At 45.5% G+C, this 21731-nt stretch overlaps 1 protein-coding gene across 31 annotated transcripts in view; it reads right to left on the bottom strand.

Moving 5' to 3' along the window:
- Positions 1 to 21731, bottom strand: part of MADD (MAP kinase activating death domain) — a 39173-nt gene that overhangs the window by 7382 nt on the left and 10060 nt on the right. For 2 of the 31 annotated variants that reach the window (XM_080930894.1, XM_080930879.1), the window contains exons 9-29: positions 21342 to 21577; positions 21049 to 21205; positions 19478 to 19581; positions 19199 to 19386; positions 18736 to 18860; positions 18235 to 18374; positions 17177 to 17278; positions 15602 to 15661; positions 15144 to 15246; positions 14465 to 14651; positions 14222 to 14372; positions 13775 to 13981; positions 11044 to 11144; positions 10030 to 10101; positions 9614 to 9769; positions 7136 to 7238; positions 6604 to 6666; positions 6238 to 6358; positions 6028 to 6133; positions 2922 to 3032; positions 924 to 1031 (exon numbers count right to left, since the gene is read on the bottom strand). In XM_080930894.1, coding sequence (XP_080787020.1) covers positions 924 to 1031; positions 2922 to 3032; positions 6028 to 6133; positions 6238 to 6358; positions 6604 to 6666; positions 7136 to 7238; positions 9614 to 9769; positions 10030 to 10101; positions 11044 to 11144; positions 13775 to 13981; positions 14222 to 14372; positions 14465 to 14651; positions 15144 to 15246; positions 15602 to 15661; positions 17177 to 17278; positions 18235 to 18374; positions 18736 to 18860; positions 19199 to 19386; positions 19478 to 19581; positions 21049 to 21205; positions 21342 to 21577 — 2701 coding nt within the window. Of the gene's footprint in view, positions 1 to 923; positions 1032 to 2921; positions 3033 to 6027; positions 6134 to 6237; positions 6359 to 6603; positions 6667 to 7135; positions 7239 to 9613; positions 9770 to 10017; positions 10102 to 11043; positions 11145 to 12137; positions 12192 to 13774; positions 13982 to 14221; positions 14373 to 14464; positions 14652 to 15143; positions 15247 to 15601; positions 15662 to 17176; positions 17279 to 18234; positions 18375 to 18606; positions 18861 to 19198; positions 19387 to 19477; positions 19582 to 21048; positions 21206 to 21341; positions 21578 to 21731 lie in introns of all 31 variants that reach the window. The other 29 variants (XM_080930892.1, XM_080930877.1, XM_080930886.1 and 26 more) reach the window with 21 other exon arrangements.

Here is a 21731-nt window from a genome sequence, read left to right on the forward strand (position 1 = left end):
GGCAGACAGATCTATGTGAGCTCAAAGCCAGCCTGGTCTCTATAGTGGGGTCCAGGCCAGCTATGGCTATGTAAAACCCTATCTCAAACACAAAACTAATCAAAACAAAAATGAAAACAGGGCTCCAAGATGGCCCGGTGAGTAAAGGGACTGGGGTCAAGGCTAGACCCTGAATTTGAGTTTATATCTTGAGTCCATATGGTGAACAGAGAAAAAACCAACTCCTATTCATTGACCTCTGATGTCCACACACATGCTGTGATACACACATGAACATACAATTGTTTAAAAGGAGGAAAGATAAAAGAAAAGGTCTCTTTGTTCTAGTGTAGACGAGTATGCAGGAAATGCTGACTGAAGACTAGGTACAGGCCAGCAAAAAGGTAGCCACGCTGTACTGTGATCAACAGACCAGCACGCTAGTGCACACTAGTGCTAGTGCACGCTAGAGGTCTCTACTCCCTTCCCACAGAAAGGGAAACATAATTTATGTTCACGTCATCTGTTCCTTGGTTTCTCTGTGTTGCCTTGGCTGTCCTGGAATTCGCTCTGTAGACCAGGCTGGGACTGAAGGTGTGCAGCATCACTGCCTGGCTACAGTCACGTCTTATTGCCTTTCTAGTGTCCTGGAGGAGACAAAGGTGACAACACTTTTCAGCTGAAAGAATGAGGACAGTAGAAACCGGAAGTGAAGGTTAGAACACGCAGCAGCCGCCACCGAACACGTGTCGTGTTCTCATTCATGGACAACGAAATTATGTCACACACACTGAGAAAAGAAATGGTGAGGCTCACACAGCTACCTAATCATTTGCAATAATAACTTGATAAATTAATGATACATAGGAAAAAAAATCCCTAGCACTGTCCTAGGAGCTTCTTATGTCCCCGAATATTCTTCTGGCTCTCCAACATGAACTCACTTCCATGAAAAAGATGTCTCCATTTGTGTCCGTCCCCGCATGCACGACAAACGTCTGCTTCTTCATGTGCCGGCTGCCGCTACATCGGATGGAGAGATCTCGTCCATTCTGAGGAAAAAGAGACGCTTAGAAACTTTCAGGTGTTGGTTGGTCTTACACACAGATCTGACATTTAAAAAAAAAATTTCTCAGGAAATGGGGATGGGGTATGGGGCTTATGGAAGGGGGACCAGGAAGGGAGACAACATTTGAAATGTAAATAAATAAAATAATTTTTAAAAAATCTCACTTAGCAATTAAATTCCTAACAGCTTCCTTAGTCCAATCTTTCCCTTTGTTTGTTACTTTGTTTCAAGACAGGGTTTCTCTGTGCAGCCCTGGCTGTCCTAGAACTCCCTCCATAGACCAGGCTGGCCTTGAACTTGAGATCAGCTTGCCTCTGCCTCTTGAGTGCTGGAATCAAAGGCCTGTGCCACTATGTCCACTGCTTAGCACCATATTATCTGCTTGCCACTGGCTATAGGGAAGGTCCAAGGACTTTTTGGAGTCAGAGTCCCTACACCTCTTAAAAATGGAAATCTCAAAGAATTTCTGTTTATGTAAGTTATGGCTATGCTTACTCCTCCTGAAACATTAGTGACATTGGGAGGAGAGGGGTGTGTGGTCAGGATGTAATAATTTGCTGATATTGGCATATGATAAAGAACACACCTTTTATAAAATGTATTTCTTCTAATAACAGCGACAATAAAAAGAGTATCAATGTTTTACTTACAAATCTTTTTAATGTTTAGTTTAGGAGAAAATAGCTGCATTCTTGTGCTGGGCATGGTACCACACACTCAAGAGGCTAAGGCAGGAGGATCACAACTTTGAGGCCAGCCTAAGCTACATTAAAAAACACCATTAAAAAAATAAGCAAGCAAGCAAGCAAGAAAGAAAGGACAAAATAGAGGAAGGAGCTGGCCCTGGTGCATTCCTGTTTTCTCCAGTACTTGGGAGCTGGGGCCAGAGGATTGGAAATCTAAGGTCATTCTTAGTTGAATATCAAGTTGGACCACAAGATCTCATTCTCATCGGAGGAAAATAAATAAAATAAGGTGCACACCTTTAATGCCAACACGTGAGGGAGGCAGCAGGTGGGTTTCTGTGAGTTTAAGGCAAGCCTGGTCTAGAATAAAATAAAATAAAAAGGGGGTTGGCAATGTAGCCCAGCAAGTAAACAACTTGTCAGCCTGACTTCGGTCTCTAGAACCCACATAGTAAAAGGGAACTCTAGCCAAGTATCCCCTAGCACACATAGACAAAAACAAATAGAGAGAGAGAGAGAGACAGACAGAGAGAGAGAGAGAGAGAGAGAGAGAGAGAGAGACAGACAGACAGACAGACAGACAGAGAGAGAGAGACAGAGAGAGAGAGAGAGGAAGAGAGGCATTTAGTATGATGAGAACAGATTTCATCTCATAGATTCCCCAGGTATCTACAAACCTCATGTGGAAACTGCTGTAGCATAACAGCTGGAGTACTGAGAGTCCAACACTGAACTACTGCCCCATTCTGTAAACTACTAACTATAACTACCCATCTCTAAACTACTAACTATAACTACCCATTCTCTAAACCACTAACTATAACTACCCATCTCTAAACTACTAACTATAACTACCCATCTCTAAACTACTAACTATAACTACCCATCTCTAAACCACTAACTATAACTGCCCATCTCTAAACCACTAACTATAACTACCTATCTCTAAACCACTAACTATAACTACCTATCTCTAAACTATTGACTATAACTACCCATCTCTAAACCACTGTCCCATTCTCTAAACTACTCTCTACTCATCTCTAAACTACTAACCACCCATACTCTAAACCACTGTCCCATTCTCTGAACTAGAGATTAACCAGGAGTGATCCTCGTGGAAGTTCTGTATAGGGAGGAAGACACACAGAATGAAGGAGGCCCAAGGGATGGTCTGGTGTGCTCACCAGGTTGTTCAGCTGATCGAGCACCTCGTTGATTTGTTGGCTGTACACCAGCCCAATGTGGGACTTTCCCATTAGGCGCCGTACTTTCTTCCTGATGTCGTTCTTGTTCACCTGTAAAGCCAAGACAGGAATCTAGAAAGGATCTTCTCTCTTCCCAATTGAGGCAGAGACAAGAAAATGTCAAAGTTTCCACTTACCTGAGATAAACGAAATTCTAAAAGACTCTATTACTGACTGTGGCAGAACACTTTCAACTGTGTATTCTGTCCATAAGCTGGGGAGAAAATAATTGTCTCTGCCTCTAGTTAACTTCTACAGAAAAGTGGCTCTTAGATAATCGGGCTGGAGAGATGGCTCAGTGATTAAGAGCACTGGCTGCTCTTCCAGAAGTCCTGAGTTCAATTCCCAGCAACCACATGGTGGCTCACAGCCATCTGTAATGGGATCTGTGCCCTCTTCTGGTGTGTCTGAAGACAGCTACAATGTACTTACATATATAAAATAAATAAATCTTAAAAAAAAAAGTTGGGTATCAACCTCTTCCTGTTCTTTACCAATACCGTAACATCCTCCCGAAAGGGACTTCCTAGAGTATGATTTAGAAACAGTAACACAGGCACAGTAACAGTGGGACTCTGGTACCTGAGACACCCTGTAGATAAGCACCACCATCCACCCCGACCACAGGAAATGCTGACTAGCTTTTGTCAATAAGGTAGAATTATTTGGGAAGGACTCTCAATTGAGAAGATTCCTTTGTAAGACTGGACTGCAGGTAAGTCTAATAGTTGTTTTTTGATTAATGACTGATGTGAGAGCCCAGCTGCTCACCGTGGGCAGTTCCTTCCCTGGGCAGGTTGATGTAGAGGTCTAGAAACATTGAGTTCCACAGAGACAGCGCCAGGGCAAGCAAAAGCTGGATGGGCACTGGGTGACTGCCTCACGGAGGAAAATCAACTGAACATGGGCAAAGGAGATCCTAAGAAGCCGGGAGGCACAATGTCCTCATGTGCGTTCTCTGTGCAAGCCTGCCAGGAGGAGCACAAGAAGAAGCACCCGGATGCTTCTGTCAACTTCTCAGAGTTCTCCAAGAAGTGCTCAGAGAGGTGGGAGACCATGTCTGCTAAAGAAAAGGGGGAATTTGACAGTATGGCAAAGGCTGACCAAGCTCATTATGGAAGAGAAATGAAAATCTACATCTCCCCAAAGGGGAGACCAAATAGAAGTTCAAGGACCCCAGTGCACCCAAGAGGCCTCCTTCGGCCTTCTTCCTGTTCTGTTCTGATTACCGCCCAAAAATCAAAGGCGAGCATCCTGGCTTATCCATTGGTGATGTCACACAGAAACTAGGAGAGATGTGGAACAACACTGCCGCAATGACAAGCAGCCCTGTGAGAAGAAGGCCGCCAGGCTGAAGGAGAAGTACGAGAAGGATATTGCTGCCTACAGAGCTAAAGGAAAACCTGATGCAGCGAAAAAGGGGGTGGTCAAGGTTGAAAAGAGCAAGAAAAAGAAGGAAGAAGATGATGAGGAGGATGAAGAGGATGAGGAAAAGGAGGAAGAAGAGGAAGACAAAGATGAAGATGATGATAATGAATAAGTTGGTTCTAGTGCAGTTTTTTTCTTGTCTATAAAGCATTTAACCCCCCTGTACACAACTCACTTCTTTTAAAGAAAAACATTGAAATGTAAAGCTGTGTAAGATTTGTTTTTAAACTGTTCAGTGTCTTTTTTTTGTATAGTTAACACACTACCGAATGTGTCTTTAGATAGCCCTGTCCCAGTGGTATTTTCAGTAGCCACTAACCTTGCCTGGTACAGTGTTGGGGTTGGAAATTGGCACGGAAATTTAAAGCAGGTTGGTGCACAGCATAGATTAGTTATATATGGGGACAGTGATTCGGTTGTTTGTTTTTCCGGTTTTTTGGGGGGGGGTATTTTGTTTTTGTTTCTTTTTCTTTTGTTTTATTTTCATCTTTAGTCATCTCTGCTGCAGCTTAGATGAAGAAGATATTTGCTGTTCTGTTAACTAAATACCACTCTATAATTGCAAAAAAAAAACTTTGGCTGTTTTGTTGACATTCTGAATGCTTCTAAGTAAATACATTTTTTTAATTAAAAAAGAAAAAGAAAGAAAGCAGCCTGAGCAAGCCAGTAAGCAGCCCTCCTCCATGTGTCTGCCTGTGTTCTGCTTCCAGGCTTATCTTGGCTTCCCCTAATGCTGGGCTATCACCAGTTACCCAATGAGCCCTTCTGTTCCCAAGCTGCCTTTGGTCATAATGCTTACAACAGCAACAGAAACCTAAGACACAGAATCAATGAAGTCAAAGGCTCACAGAACTGTCTCTGTACTTGGGCAACTGATCGCTTCCCATTTAAAAGCTAGGGAGAAACTCAGGGCGGCTCATTCTCGAAATAATTCTCTGCCACCACCAGTCCAAATCCACATTTCTCTTCAGAGAAGAGCTCTTCTTGATAATTTGCTATACACTTCTCCACAGCTATAAATACGGAGCCCGAACAACTCAAACTAGAGCTAGTACTCCCCTGTTAAGTAAACAGGTATTTTTTTCTTTTTGACAAGGTTTTATATAGTTTTTTATCTGGTCTCCAACTTATAGCCAAGTCTGGCCTTGAATTCCTGATCCTCCTGCCTCTACCTCTCAAGTGCCTTTATTTACTGGCATGAACCATCATGCCCAGCAAGGTAGCTTTTTCTAGCTAGAGAAGTTTCTGCCTAAGGGCTGGTGCTGAAAAATAAATTCTGAGCACCTGAAGGTTTTAGACTATTTTACTGAAAAATAAAATAAAATCAGCTGTATTCTGTGGAGAGCTCTGTTGTATCCTAAAACAACTTAGCAAAGGCAACACATAAAATTAAAAGTAAACAAGTAAGAAGTGATAATTAATCACCTTTATAAAAATTCATTAACAAAACAGCCTGGCAGCTTCAGTTAAAGGAATAGTTGGCGAGCTGCCATGAGAGCCTGGATGAGGACCGCAGTCAGATACTTCGGCAGTTCCAATCTATTCCAAAATGTAGGCAACAGACCTAGTCTTTCCCTCCAGCACCAGTAACAGCTGGACATGAGCAATACCAAGTTACCTTCATCAGTAGCATGTAGGATATCAGGTTGTGTAACAGCGTGGCCAGCAAGCGGTCTTCATCATCCTCTAGGCGCTTCCGGTCATGTTCTCCTAGGGACAGGTACCTAAGCAGAAGTCCAGGCACAAGTTAGTCCTCAGGGGGAAGACCACGAGACTATGCGGAAGGAACTGAATAGGCATATTGCCGGGCGTTTGTGAAGTCTCGTACCTGTCAATCATTTCCTGAGGACCCTGGTCCATACCCATTCCTTCTCTTTCTAACATCACGGCATCTAGAAATGCATCTTCCCAGAACTGCATTTGGTCCCATAAAGTAGAACGTTCCTTGCCTGTGTGGAATAAGGTTATTTCTTGGGTGGGGAACATGGTTTATTTAACATTTAGTGAATGTAGCTGCTAAATAAAAAGAGTAATCCCTAGATAAAACAAGGTCATTTCAAATTCCAGAACAAATGAAATTGAAGCTTTCTCCCAGATCTAATATATTTTGTCTCCAACCCCAGAGGCCTCCAAGTGAGACCTTCCCCCTTCCAAGCAGGAGGGGTGAACACATCACACAAAGAGAAGCAGTTACTTATAGAAAAGGTCTCCATAGCAGCATCCTCTAACTGGTCCCACATCGATCCTTTGTCCCTTCCTGCCAATTTGTGAGCCGGGAGGAACATGGTAGCCAGAGGAAAGAAAGGAGACAGAAAGGCACAGCCTGGTGAGTAATGCCCAAGCCCAGCTTCATCTACTTTTCAGTCCCTGCTTATCCCACAGGTATCTTGGTTCAGGTTTTAAAATGTTATCTGGGCCACTGAGCTGCTTCTGTGGGGAAAGGTGTGTGCTGTCAAGCCTGATGACCCAAGTTCAGTCCTGGAGCCCACATGGTGGAAGGAGGAAGCAGAGAACCAACTTCTAAAGTCCCATGACCTCTGAGTGTGTGTGTAGCATGCAACCCTGTCCCCATTAAATAAATGAATATTAAAAAGAAGTTTAAAATGCTATTTGATGTCAAATTGATATTAGTAAAAAGCCAAGCAGCGGCTGTCCCGTGCCACCCTCTACCATGGCTGAACCCAGCTTTCTTCCAACGCAAGGGGTCTTACCAGACCATTTCTTACCTAGTAGTCCCTCATAGAGATAGACCCGATGGCTGACGTCTTCGGAAGAGCGAACCGGACTACCCGCTGGCTTCTCCTTTGGCTTCAAGTTATGGGCTTTACCCTAGAAAGACAAGATGGTAGGTTAGATGCCAGAGTTACCAACCAATAGAGACAAAGCAAACCAGGCACCTCAGGGAGAGGCTTGTACACTAAGCAGGCCTACACATCATCCATTAACAACATAATTTTCCCTGCTTCTCCTACTACACTAGGCCACAAGTCAATCTAATAACCCTGTTTGCTGTTACTGCTTCCTAAAGCAGGAAGTCTTTGTCCCACTGACCTATATTCCTCAGTCTCTGTGAGCTTCCTCTTAGAGCTGGCCATGCCTCTCTAATCCCAGTCCTGGGGAGGCTAAGAAAGGAGGATCAGTAGTTCAAGGCCAGCCTTAGCTTTATAACAAGTCTGAGGCCGACGCAGGCCTCACACCTCTGCCCCACAAACAAGGTAAAGCTTTGTAGTAGCACAGCACCACAGCAAGAACACAGAGCCTAGGTCTGCCTGGCCATGGCTCAGATCCCTGCTTTCTATTGACTTTGTAGCTGCTGAGGATCATTTTCCTTGTCTACAAAAGGAACGTCATAATATCTACCCCACAGGACCAGAGGAATGATTAAGTTAATTACTTGTGTATACATGATCATATGTGTGCAAGTGTCTGTATGCCTGAGGGCCCAACAAGAGTTTTCCTACATTATCTTCTACATCACACACACACACACACACACACACACACACACACACACTCACACACACACACACTCACACACACACACTCACACACACACACACTCACACACACACACACTCACACACACACACACTCACACACACTCACACACACACACACACACACTCACACACACACACACACACAGAGACACACACACACACACTCACACAAATCAAACAAGAAGTTTAGTAACCTTTCTCACCTCAAGTGTGTGGTAAAAGAAAGAAAAAGTAGCACATAGTGACCAGAATCTTGCACGAATGACACATTTGTTTTAGCGTGCAGAATCAAAGCTTAACAAAGGGCTTTTTAAAAAGGTTTCAAAAGACTTTTTTTTTTTTTTTTTTGAGTACACTACAGTGTAGCGATCTTCAGACACACCAGAAGAGCATCAGATCCCATTACAGATGGTTGTGAGCCACCATGTGGCTGCTGGGAATTGAACTTAGGATCTCTGGAAGAGCAGTCAGTGCTCTAACCACTGAGCCATCCCTCCAGCCCTCAAGACTGTTTAAAGTAACATGTATTCATTTTGTACGTGTATCCTGGGGGTTATATGCATGTGAAGGCCAGAAAACACCTTTTAGGAATTAGTTTTTTCCTTCCACCATGTAGTTCCAAGGACGGAACTAAAGTTGTCAAAGTTTGAAGGCAAGAGCCTTTATCTGCTGGGACATCTTCCTGGGCCCCACCCCATTTGACAAGGTCTTACCATGTAGCAGGCTGGCCTTAAATTTAAGATCCATCTACCTCAGCCCCTGAGAAGAATTACAGGCAGGAGCCACTGCACCCAGCTGGAAGGACTTCTTACATGCTCTATTAAAATGTCTGTCTTGGGCTGGAGAGATGGCTCAGTGGTTAAGAGCACTGACTGCTCTTCCAGAGGTCCTGAGTTCAGTTCCCAGCAACCACATGGTGGCTCACAACCATCTGTAATGGGATCTGATGCCCTCTTCTGGTGTGTCTGAAGACAGCTACAGTGTACTTATATAAGTAAAGGAAATAAAATTTTAAGAAGTCTGTGTACACTCAGAATGACTCAGGCCCTAACTTGAGCAGCCCTGCTAATTCTTAACTCCCTGTCTCCACTGGCTGTACTAGGAGCAGACATGCAGAAGGAAGAAGGACCTAGAGACAGATGAGTGCACCAGTAGTAAAAAATGACTTAATTTGAACCCTATCTTCCACTGTCCTCTCTAGAAAAAGGACTGAAAAGCTGTTGTGGAGAATATCCACTGTCCTCTTAAAGCGACACATGCTCAGAGTAGATAAAGCTGGCTGAAGAAGCAGGTGCAGGGGTGTGGGATAAGAGCAGTGACTGACTTCACTGGGATGGGTGGTACATACTTATAATCCCGGCACGTGAGAGACTGAAACACAAGGAACACAAGCTTGAGGGCAGCCTGGGTTACACAGTGAGACTGTCAGAAAAGGAGAGGAGAAGGAAGGAAGGAAGAAAGGGAGGGAGGGAGGGAGGGAAGAAACAACCAAACAGATGGAAAGAAAGAGAGAAGGAGCAGAGCCATCCTAGCTAAACCCGACTATGCATAGACATGCATCCCAGCGTGACTATGGGAGGTTCCCCTTTCCTCTGCAGTACCACACACATGGTCAGCAAGAGCCCCGCCTTTTCCCTCTCATTGCCTCTAACCCACCTCCCTCCCCATTAAAGAAACGGTCTTTTGTTAGTAAATAAAGCTTACAAAGATGGTGCTTGTGGCAGAATTGGTTTCAATCTCACTGTCAGACAGCGTGGCCCGAGAACATGCCAAGTGGGCACTGCCTTCACCTCCTGGCCCGTCGCCTGTGCTGCTCAGATCACTGTCTGCTCCAAGGGTCTCTCCCGAACTATTACTCACCTGGAAAAGACAAAAGGGTGTCAGGGACAGTCCCCAGAGAGGGACTCCCACAGCCAGTTAGACCCTGCACTGCTGTGAGAAGGATCACCTCGAAGGTGTGCCAACTTCCCCATGAGTGATATTCTGTACGCACACACCCATGAGAATCAAGCTGATCTAAGATTAAGAACAGCCTTCAAAAGGAAGGAGCCCTTCCAGGGAGAAATCCGCACCCCACCCACAAAGAGGCCAGTGTGGAATTCCCCTACCACGGTGCTAACTTCAGAATCCTGACTTGAGCTTCGGATCATAAGAGCTGGGCCCACACCGATGACAGAGTCCTGATCAGTCCTCTGAAATAAGACAAAGGGACACCAGTTTCTAGAAAGATCCTGAACAAATTCATTTTTTTTTCTTAAATGGAATGTATGAACTTACATCAATGAAATAACACATTAAACAAATACTGTAGAAGACAAAAAATAAGGAAATAAGAACAAGCCATAAGTCTACTGCACACATTAGCCTCTACTTTTAGTGTATTTCCTGTTAGTCATCCTTTCTAGATCTATTAAAAACTAAAGTGAAGGTGGACAGTGTACCACACACCTTTAATTCCTGCACTTGGGAGACAGAGGCAGGACGATCTCTGTAATTTCCAGGACAGTCGAGTCTACATATAGCAAGTTCTAGGCCAGCCAGGGCTAGACAGTAAGACCCTCCCTCTCATAGCTGTATTCCATACATACATAAAATTATACTGTGCTGCTAAATTTTTTAAAACAATTCATAGCAGTATTACATTTCATGACTCTATTTATTTAAGTTTCTTTGTTATTGGTTATTGTGAGATTATTTTTTTAACTATAAAAAGTATTTTGAGGATTAATGGTATAATTTAGTGGTAGTCTTGAATGTATACCCTGAATTTAATTCCCACTGCCAAAATATATGTATGTATCTATGTGTGTGTGTATGTATGTCTGTGTGTGTGTGTCTGTCTGTTGTATGTGTCTGTCTGTGTCTATATGTGTGTATGTGTGCCTGTGTGTGTGTCTGTGTCTGTATGTGTCTGTGTGTGTGTGTCTGTGTGTGTGTGTGTCTGTGTGTGTGTGTGTCTGTATGTGTGTCTGTGTGTGTGTCTGTGTATGTATGTGTCTGTGTCTATATGTGTGTGTGTCTATATGTGTGTGTGTGTCTGTGTGTATGTGTGCCTGTGTGTATGTATGTGTCTGTGTGTCTTACTGTGAGGCAGTAATTTAGCCCTGGCAGTTTTCAGGAAGGCTCTCACGAACCTGGGAAGCAGATGTTAGGCTCACACCACTGTCTGCGCTGATCTGGGACTTTTTCTCCTCAGCCTCACCCAGGTCAAAGACAGGCTTGATGACCTCTGGCCCTGAGTAGAGAAGACTTGTGTTACTCGGCACAGAGAAGCTCCGGGCAGGCTAGTGATGGAGTGGACCAACAGCAGAGCCTGCTCCACACCAAGTCACTTCCCAGGGACTGCCCCTCCCCACCACTGGGACCCATGAGAAGAGGTCCCCAGAAGCTGTAAGAACCAAGTAGTGCATTAGACCTGGCCAAGGGTTTTTGCAGCCATCTTCTCAACCTGAGAAAATCCAGAGCAAATCATCCTAACACAAAACATTCCACAAACAAACCCCATCCCATGGCATTCAAAGTTGGAGTTTCACCTGTGCCTGAAACAGACCATTAATGTATTCCCAGATGCTCACTGACAAATGTGTCTAAAGAGGCCAGGAAAGATTAGGCGAAAGGAAAGAAAGAAACACTGTTTCCATAGATACTGTCTACCCCACCCTATACCATCTATATTTAAGACCAAAAAAAAAAAAAAAAAAAGCCCCTATTTTAACTCACCCACCCAGGATGGTATGGCAGAAGGACAGAAAGACAGATAGCAAGAAAGTGTGCCTAGGCAAGCCACTAGAGAGCTGGCAAGCTACAGACTCAACACAGAGGGACAGCAACCATCTCTGCCAACTGCACCCACAGGCCTAACAGTGAGGGAGGTATCAGCCGCAGAGGGCGCTGCAATCGGCAGACATTCTCCCCACCAGCTATAGAGCAATAGAAAACCAAAGTTTGGGTAGTTACTCAGTAGACGCTTGATTGCTAATAAAGGGAGGGGCAAGGAGCAGTTTACACACCATTCACCGAGGATTTACACACCACCTACCAGCTTTCAACCCAAATACAGCACTGCCCACCCCCAAGAATTCTCTGACCTATCTTTACAACTCTTCCTCCAAATACTGCCTGAGAACAAATTTGGAGTGGGTCTGAGAAAGGGAGCCTGTCCCAGTTGGGCCTGGGAAGTTGGCAGGTATGGGAGACTGGGGGACAGGAAGGGGCATTCGTTCCTTACTCTGTTTTTCCAAAGCCTTTTGCTTTTTCACTTCCTGGTGCTTGTTCCACAATTCTACCCCAGATGCAATGCAAGCAGGAGAGAAAGACAGAAAGAGTCAGACTTGTCGAAGAACTAGAACCCACCACCCAGTCTCATTCCGTTTCAGACACAGCATTATCAGGTAAGAGATACAAAGATATGTTTATTTGAGTAGGGTTGAGGAATCAAAAATCCATCGTTTGTCCCTGAAGTCGGGAACTGAAGACTCTAAATCTCTAGTGCTATTCCCAGTGTAAACACACCCAGTGTTTGAGCTGAAAGGGCTCTTCATGAAACCCTTTTATTTTATATGAGAAACCGGACCTGAATAGGCTAGAGACAGACCATTTGACTCTTACCACACTGTAATCTCTCTGCCAAATAAACTGAGTGACAGCCATGCTTACAGATTACAGATAAGAGAGACAGTCTGGTCAAGCAGTCAAAGAATTTCAGAGACATGAGCAGAAATCTGCTTGACTCCCGGAACTGACCGAGGCCAAGCATTCAGTTAGGACTCCTCCTGTTACCACCAAAAAACCTCAAAAAACCAAAAACCAAAAAACAAATTTACCCTCAGAACTATTGCCTGATCAAGTAAGAGACACACAGACACATTTGTAGTCACTATCTATGAAAAAATGCTTCCAGTAGAAGAAACAGAGAACAGAAAATGGTCAATATTAGCTTCTCAGTAATACAAAACGAAAAATACCACTCAGAACATTTATTTCCTGGGAGGAACTTCAGAGTTTATTTAGTGTAATCTCTTCGTTTTCTACATGAAGCGACAGAGATTCTAAAGGGACATGATCTGCCCAAGTACAGTCAAGACTTTCAGGACAACTGATAAATGTTTTTCTAGAACACTGTATGAGGCAGGAGAAAGTCAGGCTTTATTTACTACAGCTCCTAGGAAAATATCTGCCAACCAGAGAACCAGAGACACCTAAAAAGAGAGCTGCTTCAATCCTATGAGAACTCACAACAACAGCGGTGGCTAACAAGTATCAGCTGAGAGCATCAAACTCAAGGTCAGGTGGAGTGAGACAAACGGGTGACACCAGAGTGTGAACGGAGAAAACTCCAAACTTAACCAAGTCTCCAGTCAAGTCTGGGGTGAAAAGACAGAAAGAAGAGCTGTCTCAGAAATCTATCACTTTGGAGTCTAGAACCCAAACACGCCAAATCAGAACACATTCCAGAGCAATGTGCTGCTTGGATGGGGAAAAACTGGATGCAGAGACCCAGATGATCAAAATTTTACATCCCAAAGATGGATCTATAAATTTCCTAATAATTTCCAGGAACGTGTTGTCTCCAGGTGAAGAAAATCAGATGTGAATTAAAAAGGGATTAAGAATACAGCCCAGAGTCCCTGCACTGCATTCCATGGGCCTCTAAGCAAACTTCCATTGCTCCTCAAAGATGCTGGTGAGGCAGCTATGGAGCAAGCAGCAAGACCAGACATGGGGAAGAACGCTGCTGGAAGTGGACAAAGACCTGTCTCCCTCTCTCAAAAGCAAGCCCGGGGAAGAGAAAGTCAGGACTCTGATGAACTGTGAACATGGAGGAATCGTTAAGAAGCCAGGCCCGTATCAGACGCCAGTACATACCGACAGATGCCACAAAGTTCTCTTCCTTCAAACTTCTGGTGTCCAGTTCTTTAGGAGCCCTTCCTGTAGCACTTGGTGCCCGAGGACCTAGCTGAGGGACCCTTAGCTGGGCCATTGCCTTTGGGTCCCCCCGCCCAGCCAGACCAGGGTCCTTGCCAACTGCAGTATTTACATTCTCTGTTGGACTTCTCTTGCGCTTGTCTGGTTCTGGGGAAAGGAACAAATACAAAAAGTGGTTAAAGGAGACATGAAGTAGAAAGCAAGTAAGGAAAGTGAGATGGGGACAGGAGGACGTGGGGCAGAGTTAGCACATGGAAAGAACAACTTAGGCCTTGTTTTGCATGGTAGGAACGTTTCTTACATATAAACACACCGGAAATGAAAATCCTAAAGTGTGGCAGCAGAGAGGCACTGCAGGCCTGACAGGGAGACGGCAATGCGTCCTACCTTTACTGTAGTAGTGGGTCTGGGCAATCTCCAGAAGCCCAAAGATGCTGGCCATGCCACCCAGACCCGCATGGGCATAGGACTGCTCGAGGCTGAGGACTGTGCACTTGAGAAGGTCTAGCATTCCCTTGTACACCTTCCGACTGACCTCCTGCAACAAGAGCCAGGACCTAGAGCTGGCAACTCTTCTTTAACATCCACATTCTGCCCAGTTGACCCTGGCTCCCTTGCCCAAATACTTGCCACATCTTGGATGACATCCTGCCGGGCGTCATCCTCGGACTGTACTGCACGATTCAGCTTGCTCAGGACAAAGACTCGGAGCTGTTCACTCTCCAGCAGCCGGCGCACCTTTTTCATATTGAGCCAGCCCACTCCCTGGCCATCCAGCACACTGTGGATCACTTCCTTCAGGAACTGTTGGTTCTCGCTACAGGGCCCACAAACCACTTCTGTGGTGATCTGACCCTTGGTAGAGCAGGCAACCCCGCTTCACCAGATAAGACATATCCCAGAGACAAGTACAAAGCTAAGTGCAGACTCTCATGGCCACCATGCCCTATCTCCCCAAGGATCTTGTCTGACAACTTCCCACACTCCTGCAGTTTCCCTGTCTCCACTCCATAAACCACACCATAAACTGTTACCTGGGAACTGGCCTAAAAACGGGAAGTGCTGACAGAGAATTGATTAAATCTACTGTTTTGAGAGCTACTCTCCCAATCTTGAACATTTCTCAAAAAAACAAACAGAAAGATGTTTAAAAATAGGAATCATCCCCTCTGCCAGTTAAGTGAAGTGGTAAGTGCCTACAACCTCAGCACTTGGGGATGGAAGTAGACATCAGTTCAAGTTCATCCTCAACACTGTAGGAGATAATCGACTGCCTCAAGGAGAAGACAAACAAACTGCCACTTATTACCTAGAGTTGCTGGAGCGGCCCTGTGGTGACGGAGGTTCTCTTTTCACAGTAGGGCTGTGTTTAATGACAGATGATTTCTGGTCCACTAAGGCCCTCCTGTTTCCTAAGTTGGGAAGGTAGAATTGAGACACATCATTGCAAAGTCTGGGGGTCATGTCATCACACCCCTGGGTTGCCAAAGTCCACACCCATTCCCCAGCAGGGCTGGGCAGGGTGATACCAGAACATCACACAAAGGTAGAAAGCAGTCATGGCAATGCGCAGGAGATAGGGACGGAGATCAGGCTATGCCACATGCACCAGCAGCATGCCCCATGGGCTGCATGGGTGTTGTGGGGGACACGCAAGGCAGGTCACTCGTGACATTGCTTGCTCCTTGAGGAGGATGGCCCTTAGGCAGGCAGAGAAGCTGCTAGGAAAAAAGAAAAGGTCATGCACAGCTCACGGGGAAGACCCACCTTCACCACTCCCAGGGCCGGCTTCAGTAACAATCTCCATTAGAGTATTTAGCCCAAATACTGGGACAAAAATACATAATTAGTAGGTGCACCACAATACTTGAAACCCTCTACCCACTGTTGGAACAGTAAGTCAGACCATCTGAGCACTCTCTCAGAGCCTGGAAAGTGCATATAACCCTGATTCTTGGGCACATCAAACCTGGAAGCCAAGTGACCAGGACATGACAAAGGCTCTCAGAAAGAACATTCTTAGGCCTGGGACCTCTCGAAGCCAGGGGCAAGGGTAAATGACAGAGAGCCTTCAGATGCTAACCAGGCACATGCATGAAAGAGGGAATGCTTGTTTTTGTGAAGCATCTAGCACAGGGGTCCTGAGGGCCTGTGGGTAACCACAAGGAGGAGGGAAGACAGGGTGCCGTAGTGAGGATGGGCACGGGTAGAAAGGCCAAGTGCAGCACATGAGATGAAGCATAGCATGCAGTGAAGAGTTTCAGTCACTCTTCCCTTCAAACGCACTAGATGAACGCCACAGAGGCCAGCACAGCTTCCCATCACACTCTACCCACCCAGCTGAGGACTCACTGTATGTAGCCATATGGTTTCGTTTTCTGTACTACCACTCTGCCTCCTTCACCCACCTACTAAAAATCACGCCTTAGGTTCCTGAAGTCGCTAGCTGGATGTGACAGGTGGCACATGTCTCTAATCTCAGTACCAGGGAGGTGAAGGGAAGAGAACTAAGTGTGAGAGGCTCTACATAGAAAAACCGTGTATCAACAAAATGCTTGGGCTGGAGAGGTGGCTCAGTGGTTAAAAGTACTGACAGCTCTTCCAGAGGTCATGAGTTCAAATCCCAGCAACCACATGGTGGCTCACAACCATCTGTAATGAGATCTGATGCCCTCTTCTGGTGTGTCTGAAGACAGCTGCAGTGTGCTCATATATAATAATAATAAAAAAATCTTTAAAAAACCAAAATGGTTGCTGCTCACTGTATGTACTATTATAATTAAGTATTTTAGCACAATATTCAGAGATGACAAACAAGCCAAATTAAATTGAGAAAAGCCCCTCAAGCTACAAAGATCACAAATGAAATTGAAATGAGGTCTGAACTGATCCTATAAGTCAATCAATACCACTCATAGACCAAAAGTTGGCATGAAGCCATGTGGAGCTACATGGTATAAATGCTGCTGGCTTGCCCATAATCAACTCCTGTGGACCAGCTCCTTGGGAGGTTTACCCCTGATTCATGCAGTAGGGATCTGGAGATGACTGGGGGCAGCCGATTACCCCTTTGCGAGCATATGCTTCTGAGAAGGTCCTCCCAAAGCAGCAGTATTCCCATCCTACTACTGTCCTACGGATATAACAGGGCCTCCTCCAGCTACAAAGATTGTTTCTACCTGCAACCACCTAGTGCCCGCAGTGTACAGTGAAAGCCATGATAAGCAAATGAGGCAGCAGCCAGGTCAAATGATTCATGGTACGCAGGCTCCTGACAATCACCCACATGTCTGACATGTCTCCCAGAGAAACCTGGTTTGACGAAAGAAGACTTGTAGTTACCTTTCAGGCTGGGGAATGGTGTAGTCTTCTCTCGGGTACCTTTGGTGGGCAGTGTGAGGTTTGAAAGACTGAAGCTTGTACTATGATTCCGATACAGGCTGCCTACAGAGGGAAGGGTATGAAGATGAGTGTGCCCACGAGCTCAAAGACAAACACAGCATCCTTGTAAGTGACCATTTCACCTCCTCCTTCAAACAGCATTCCAAATAGCTTGATCAGATACTCTCTGCTCTACTTCAGAAAAGACTGAGTGAAACTTAGGGCAAATAAAGAAAACCCAGAGAGGTCTGCTCAAAATCCAGTCCTAGCTGTCTCGGGCCACACACAGTGACAATATCCACATCTCGTTTGTATGGCTCATTTATCTTTAGATCTGAAGAGCAATTGCTGCCTGGATTCTCAGAACATCTACAACTATAGACACCCTTTATGGGAGTTCTTATTAGCCCCCAGTCAATCTACAGTCTATAAGTGATTCTAGCCCTCAGGCTAAAGTAAGCATAAAAATTAGTTGCATATATATTTCAAACATGTTTATTAAAGCTCCTTACCAGGCAAAGAAGATAGCCTATTCAAAACAAATATTTCTACAAAGTATATAAAAAACTGTATGGTTTAAATGTAATATTAAAATAAATTAAAATATTCGACTACATCTGAAATACACATACGCGAATGGGTTAGAGAGACGGCCCAGTGAGTAAAAGTACTTGCTACCATATCTACTATATTAGCAACCTGAGTTTGACCCCGAGGAGCCACAGGGTAGGAAAGAACTAACTCCTACAAGTTGTCCACTGACTTCTACATGCATGCTATGATCTGGTGGCACATTTATGCGTGGGCACACACACACACTTCATACATACATACATACATACATACATAATGACTAATTTGGCTGGTGTTTCTTTTACTTCATTTAAAAATACTTCAATCTGTATCACCCCAATGATATAAATCAAGACTAATGTCAACCTAGTCCTACATCTCAAGTTCTGAGCAACATGTGCCTTAAAGAAAATGCAGCAGAGGAAGAAGAAGTTTGAGGTACTTACTAGCAAAAGACATGATGCCCCCGAAACCCTCGGTGCTGTTGTTAGAGACAGTGGAGTTTGGAGAGCTCGCTCGAGAGTCTGACTCTGCATCTGAGTCACTTGCCAGCTTCAAACTGTTGGGCCGCAGCAGCTTTTGAGCCCTTGAATGCACAGTGCCACCTGTGAGTCCCAGGCAGGGGACCTAGTCTTGGGAGTGAACCTTATGCTACACTGCAGTTGCTGTTCTTATCCCACAATTTCTAAGTCCCTAGTTCAAAGAACTACCGTCTGGCAGAATAGAGAGAGAGTGTAGACTTTCTGATTAACCTCGCTCAGGGTCATTGCAGTGGGGTCCCTTAGTCACCCCTCTAAAAGGGATCCCCAGGCTCTCACCGACTGCCACTGACATGCTGGCTGAATCGGGGAGTGTAGCTTTCCCCCTGCTCATTGTCATCTTCCTCAGGGGGAAAGCCATACTGGGGCTCGAAGTATGGATGGCCATAGGTTCGCTGGCACACTGACCCCTCTCCACTCTCTGTGTGTCTCCTGTCCACAGTAGGTCTGCAAATGCCAGGAGGCACAGGAGGGAGAGGCTTGGAGATGCCGGCTGCTCCCTTATCTCCCATCTCTGTAGAATCAGCAGGTTCCTAGAAGTCACAAAAATGAAGAGTGGTCATCCGCTGTCCAGTGATGACCTCCCATAGTTTCAGTCCAGTGGAGCTGATCAGACCTGTTCGATTCCTAGCCTACAAAATGTATGAGAGAAGCTACTCTAGTCCTGACCTCTGGATCTATGTAAGGAGAATCCCATGACCTTCTTCCGGGCCATCTCAGAGGCTTTTAGTCAGAGGTTTACGGTGAAAAAAGATGGGAAGGATATGGAAAAAGGCAAACTAATGGCTGCAGTAAGGTTTTCCTAATAGAAAGAGTCCACATCGTAAACAGTGGCTCTCATCGTCCGCCCACCCCTCTAACCCTCACGTACAGACTGGGCACCGTGGGTGGTGCTGGGGCTGCTGCTGGCAGTAGTACTGGGGCTGGTGCGCAGAGGAGGGTTCTCCTGAGAGCTCTCACTGTCTGGGCCAGGCTCCTCTCCCTCCTTCTGGGGCTGCAGCTCGTCAATCTCCACTTCACTGGCATCTCCCAGGGCTGCATGCGTCAGAGGATCCACATCTACCAAGAGAGACCAAGAGGTACAGACCACCTTGGCCCTAAACTGAGCCCTGCCTAGTTCCTATTGGCCAGTCTTCCCAAAGGTACTTACTGGGAGTGTCGCCATTGATGTCACATTTCATCATTTCACTGACGAAGTCCCCAAGGGAGGAGTAAGAAGAGCTTGAGTCATCATAGTCCATGCTATCACTGCCACTGTGGAGTCAACACAACATGGCGGGGAGAGGGGCTGGCCTGGGCGGCTCAGGCTCTTACAGCTCTTGCTGCCAAGCCTGATCCCTGGGGCCCACATGGTAAAAGGTGGGAACCAAGTCCCTTGAGTTGTCATCTGACTTCCACATACACACAGGGCCACATAAATGCAAGCACGCACGCACACACACACACACACACACACACACACCCCATAAACTGTTTTTAAAGAAGAGAAGCTGCGTATGTAGCTCATTTGGTAGCCTAGCAGCAAGAAGACTTGGGCTCAGTTCTAGCCTTGAAAAGGCCAGGCAGAGCAGTGGGCAGTACACTCCTATACTCCCAACATTAGGAAAGTAGAGGCAACAGGGATTAGAAGTTCAAAGTCATCCTTAGTAAATTTAATCCACCCTAGGACACAGGAGAGCATTTTTCAAAATAAAATATAAAAAATTAAAACCAGAAAACGGAAGGCAGAGGAATCCACAATTAGTACTTACAAAGCACAGATAACTCAAGGCCCAGGGTACAAGATAAAATAAAATGTTGAGGAAACCAGTCAGAGTGGGGATGGTGGTTTATGCCTGTAATCCTAGTCCTGGGGAACTTGAGGTAGGGGAACTGAGTGAGTTTGAAGGCATCCTAAACTATACAATAAAATTCTGTCTCAAAATACAAAAACAGACAAGTGGCTAAAGAGACAGATCAATAGTTAAGAACACTTGCTGTGCTTTCAGAAAACCCAGCACACACATGACTAATTGTAACTCCAGTTCTAGAGAATCCAATACCATCTTCTTCCCTCTATAAACACCAGGCACACACGGTACACATAAGTACATTCAGACAAGACACATATGCACATAAAATAATCAATCAATCAATCAATAAATACTAATAAGCAAACATAACCCACAAAAAGCAGCCTACCAAACAAAGGACTGTATCCACATATACAGGTAGAACCCCTGCCTAAAAGGCAGTAGGCCCTGGGTCTCCTTCCCAGCACCACATAAACTAGGTGTATACCTATAACCCTAGCATCTGGTTTCCAGAGGTAGAGGCAAAGGATCACAAGTTCAAAGTCATCATAAACTACATACTGAATCCAAGCTAAGTCTGGACTACATGAGATTTTACCTCAAAAAAGAAAAGCAAGCAAGCAAAAGCAACAAACACAATAAAAAGAGGGAGGAACAGGAGGGAGATGGTCTGGAGGGTGACAGGATATAGTATATGTCTGTATGAAACTGTCAAATAATAAATACAAGGCATTCAAAGAAGGAAGAGAAGATGAAAGAGAAGAAGAGGAGACCCTAGTGGTTAGGAAAGCTTGCTACATAATCATGAGCCAGGGTCAGATCCCAGCACTCGACTAAAAGGCTACGGTGTGCCAGTCCTGTTAAAATAGACTGTAGAGCTTCAAAGACTCGCACCTACAACTGCCTCCTCCAACAAGGGACTGCTCACCTGTCATCAGTGGGGTCCGAATCAGAATCACGCTCTGGTGGCACACTCAGAGCCTCAGCCAGCTGAGAGTTACCGTCATAGACTCGATAGTGGATGGGCTGCAGCTGGTGAGCATACCACTTTGGCTTGTCACCAATAAGGGCGGGATCGAACATATCTACCCAAAGAGGACAAACAGTGAGCAGCAGAGAAAAGAAGAAAGTGGGGTCTGCAGCAATACAGAGGGAGGGAATAAGCCAGGGCTCAGCCATTGAGGGACAAACGAGGGGCAGGCAAAGAGCAGGCGGACTCACTGTTGTGAATCCGCTGGAAGGCATAGTTAGAAGGGTTCAGAATCCATTCTCCAAAATACTCCACAGCTTGAGTCCTGGCCAGTTTCTCAGCAAAGGCAGTCTGCCGGGGGCGGGAGGCCAGGAAGGAGCCAGCTTGGAAAGCTACCACAGGCCGGGGGAAGAGCCGCAGGGTACGTGTGTGCAGCTGAAAGCCCTGCAGCACGTTAGCAGAGTTGAAGAAACGTACCATGGCCACTCTGGGAAAGAAGCCAGTGGTGAGATAATCCAAGACCCATACCCTGTCTCATTAGGATAGCCATGATCCAAGGTCTTAGGCCACCTTCCAACACCATCACTTAACAGGTTTCAAACACCATCATGGAGAAATCTTAAAGAACCATCAGCCTCTCT

The sequence above is a fragment of the Micromys minutus genome (assembly GCF_963924665.1).
Source record: "Micromys minutus genome assembly, chromosome: 17".
Lineage (NCBI taxonomy): Eukaryota > Metazoa > Chordata > Mammalia > Rodentia > Muridae > Micromys > Micromys minutus.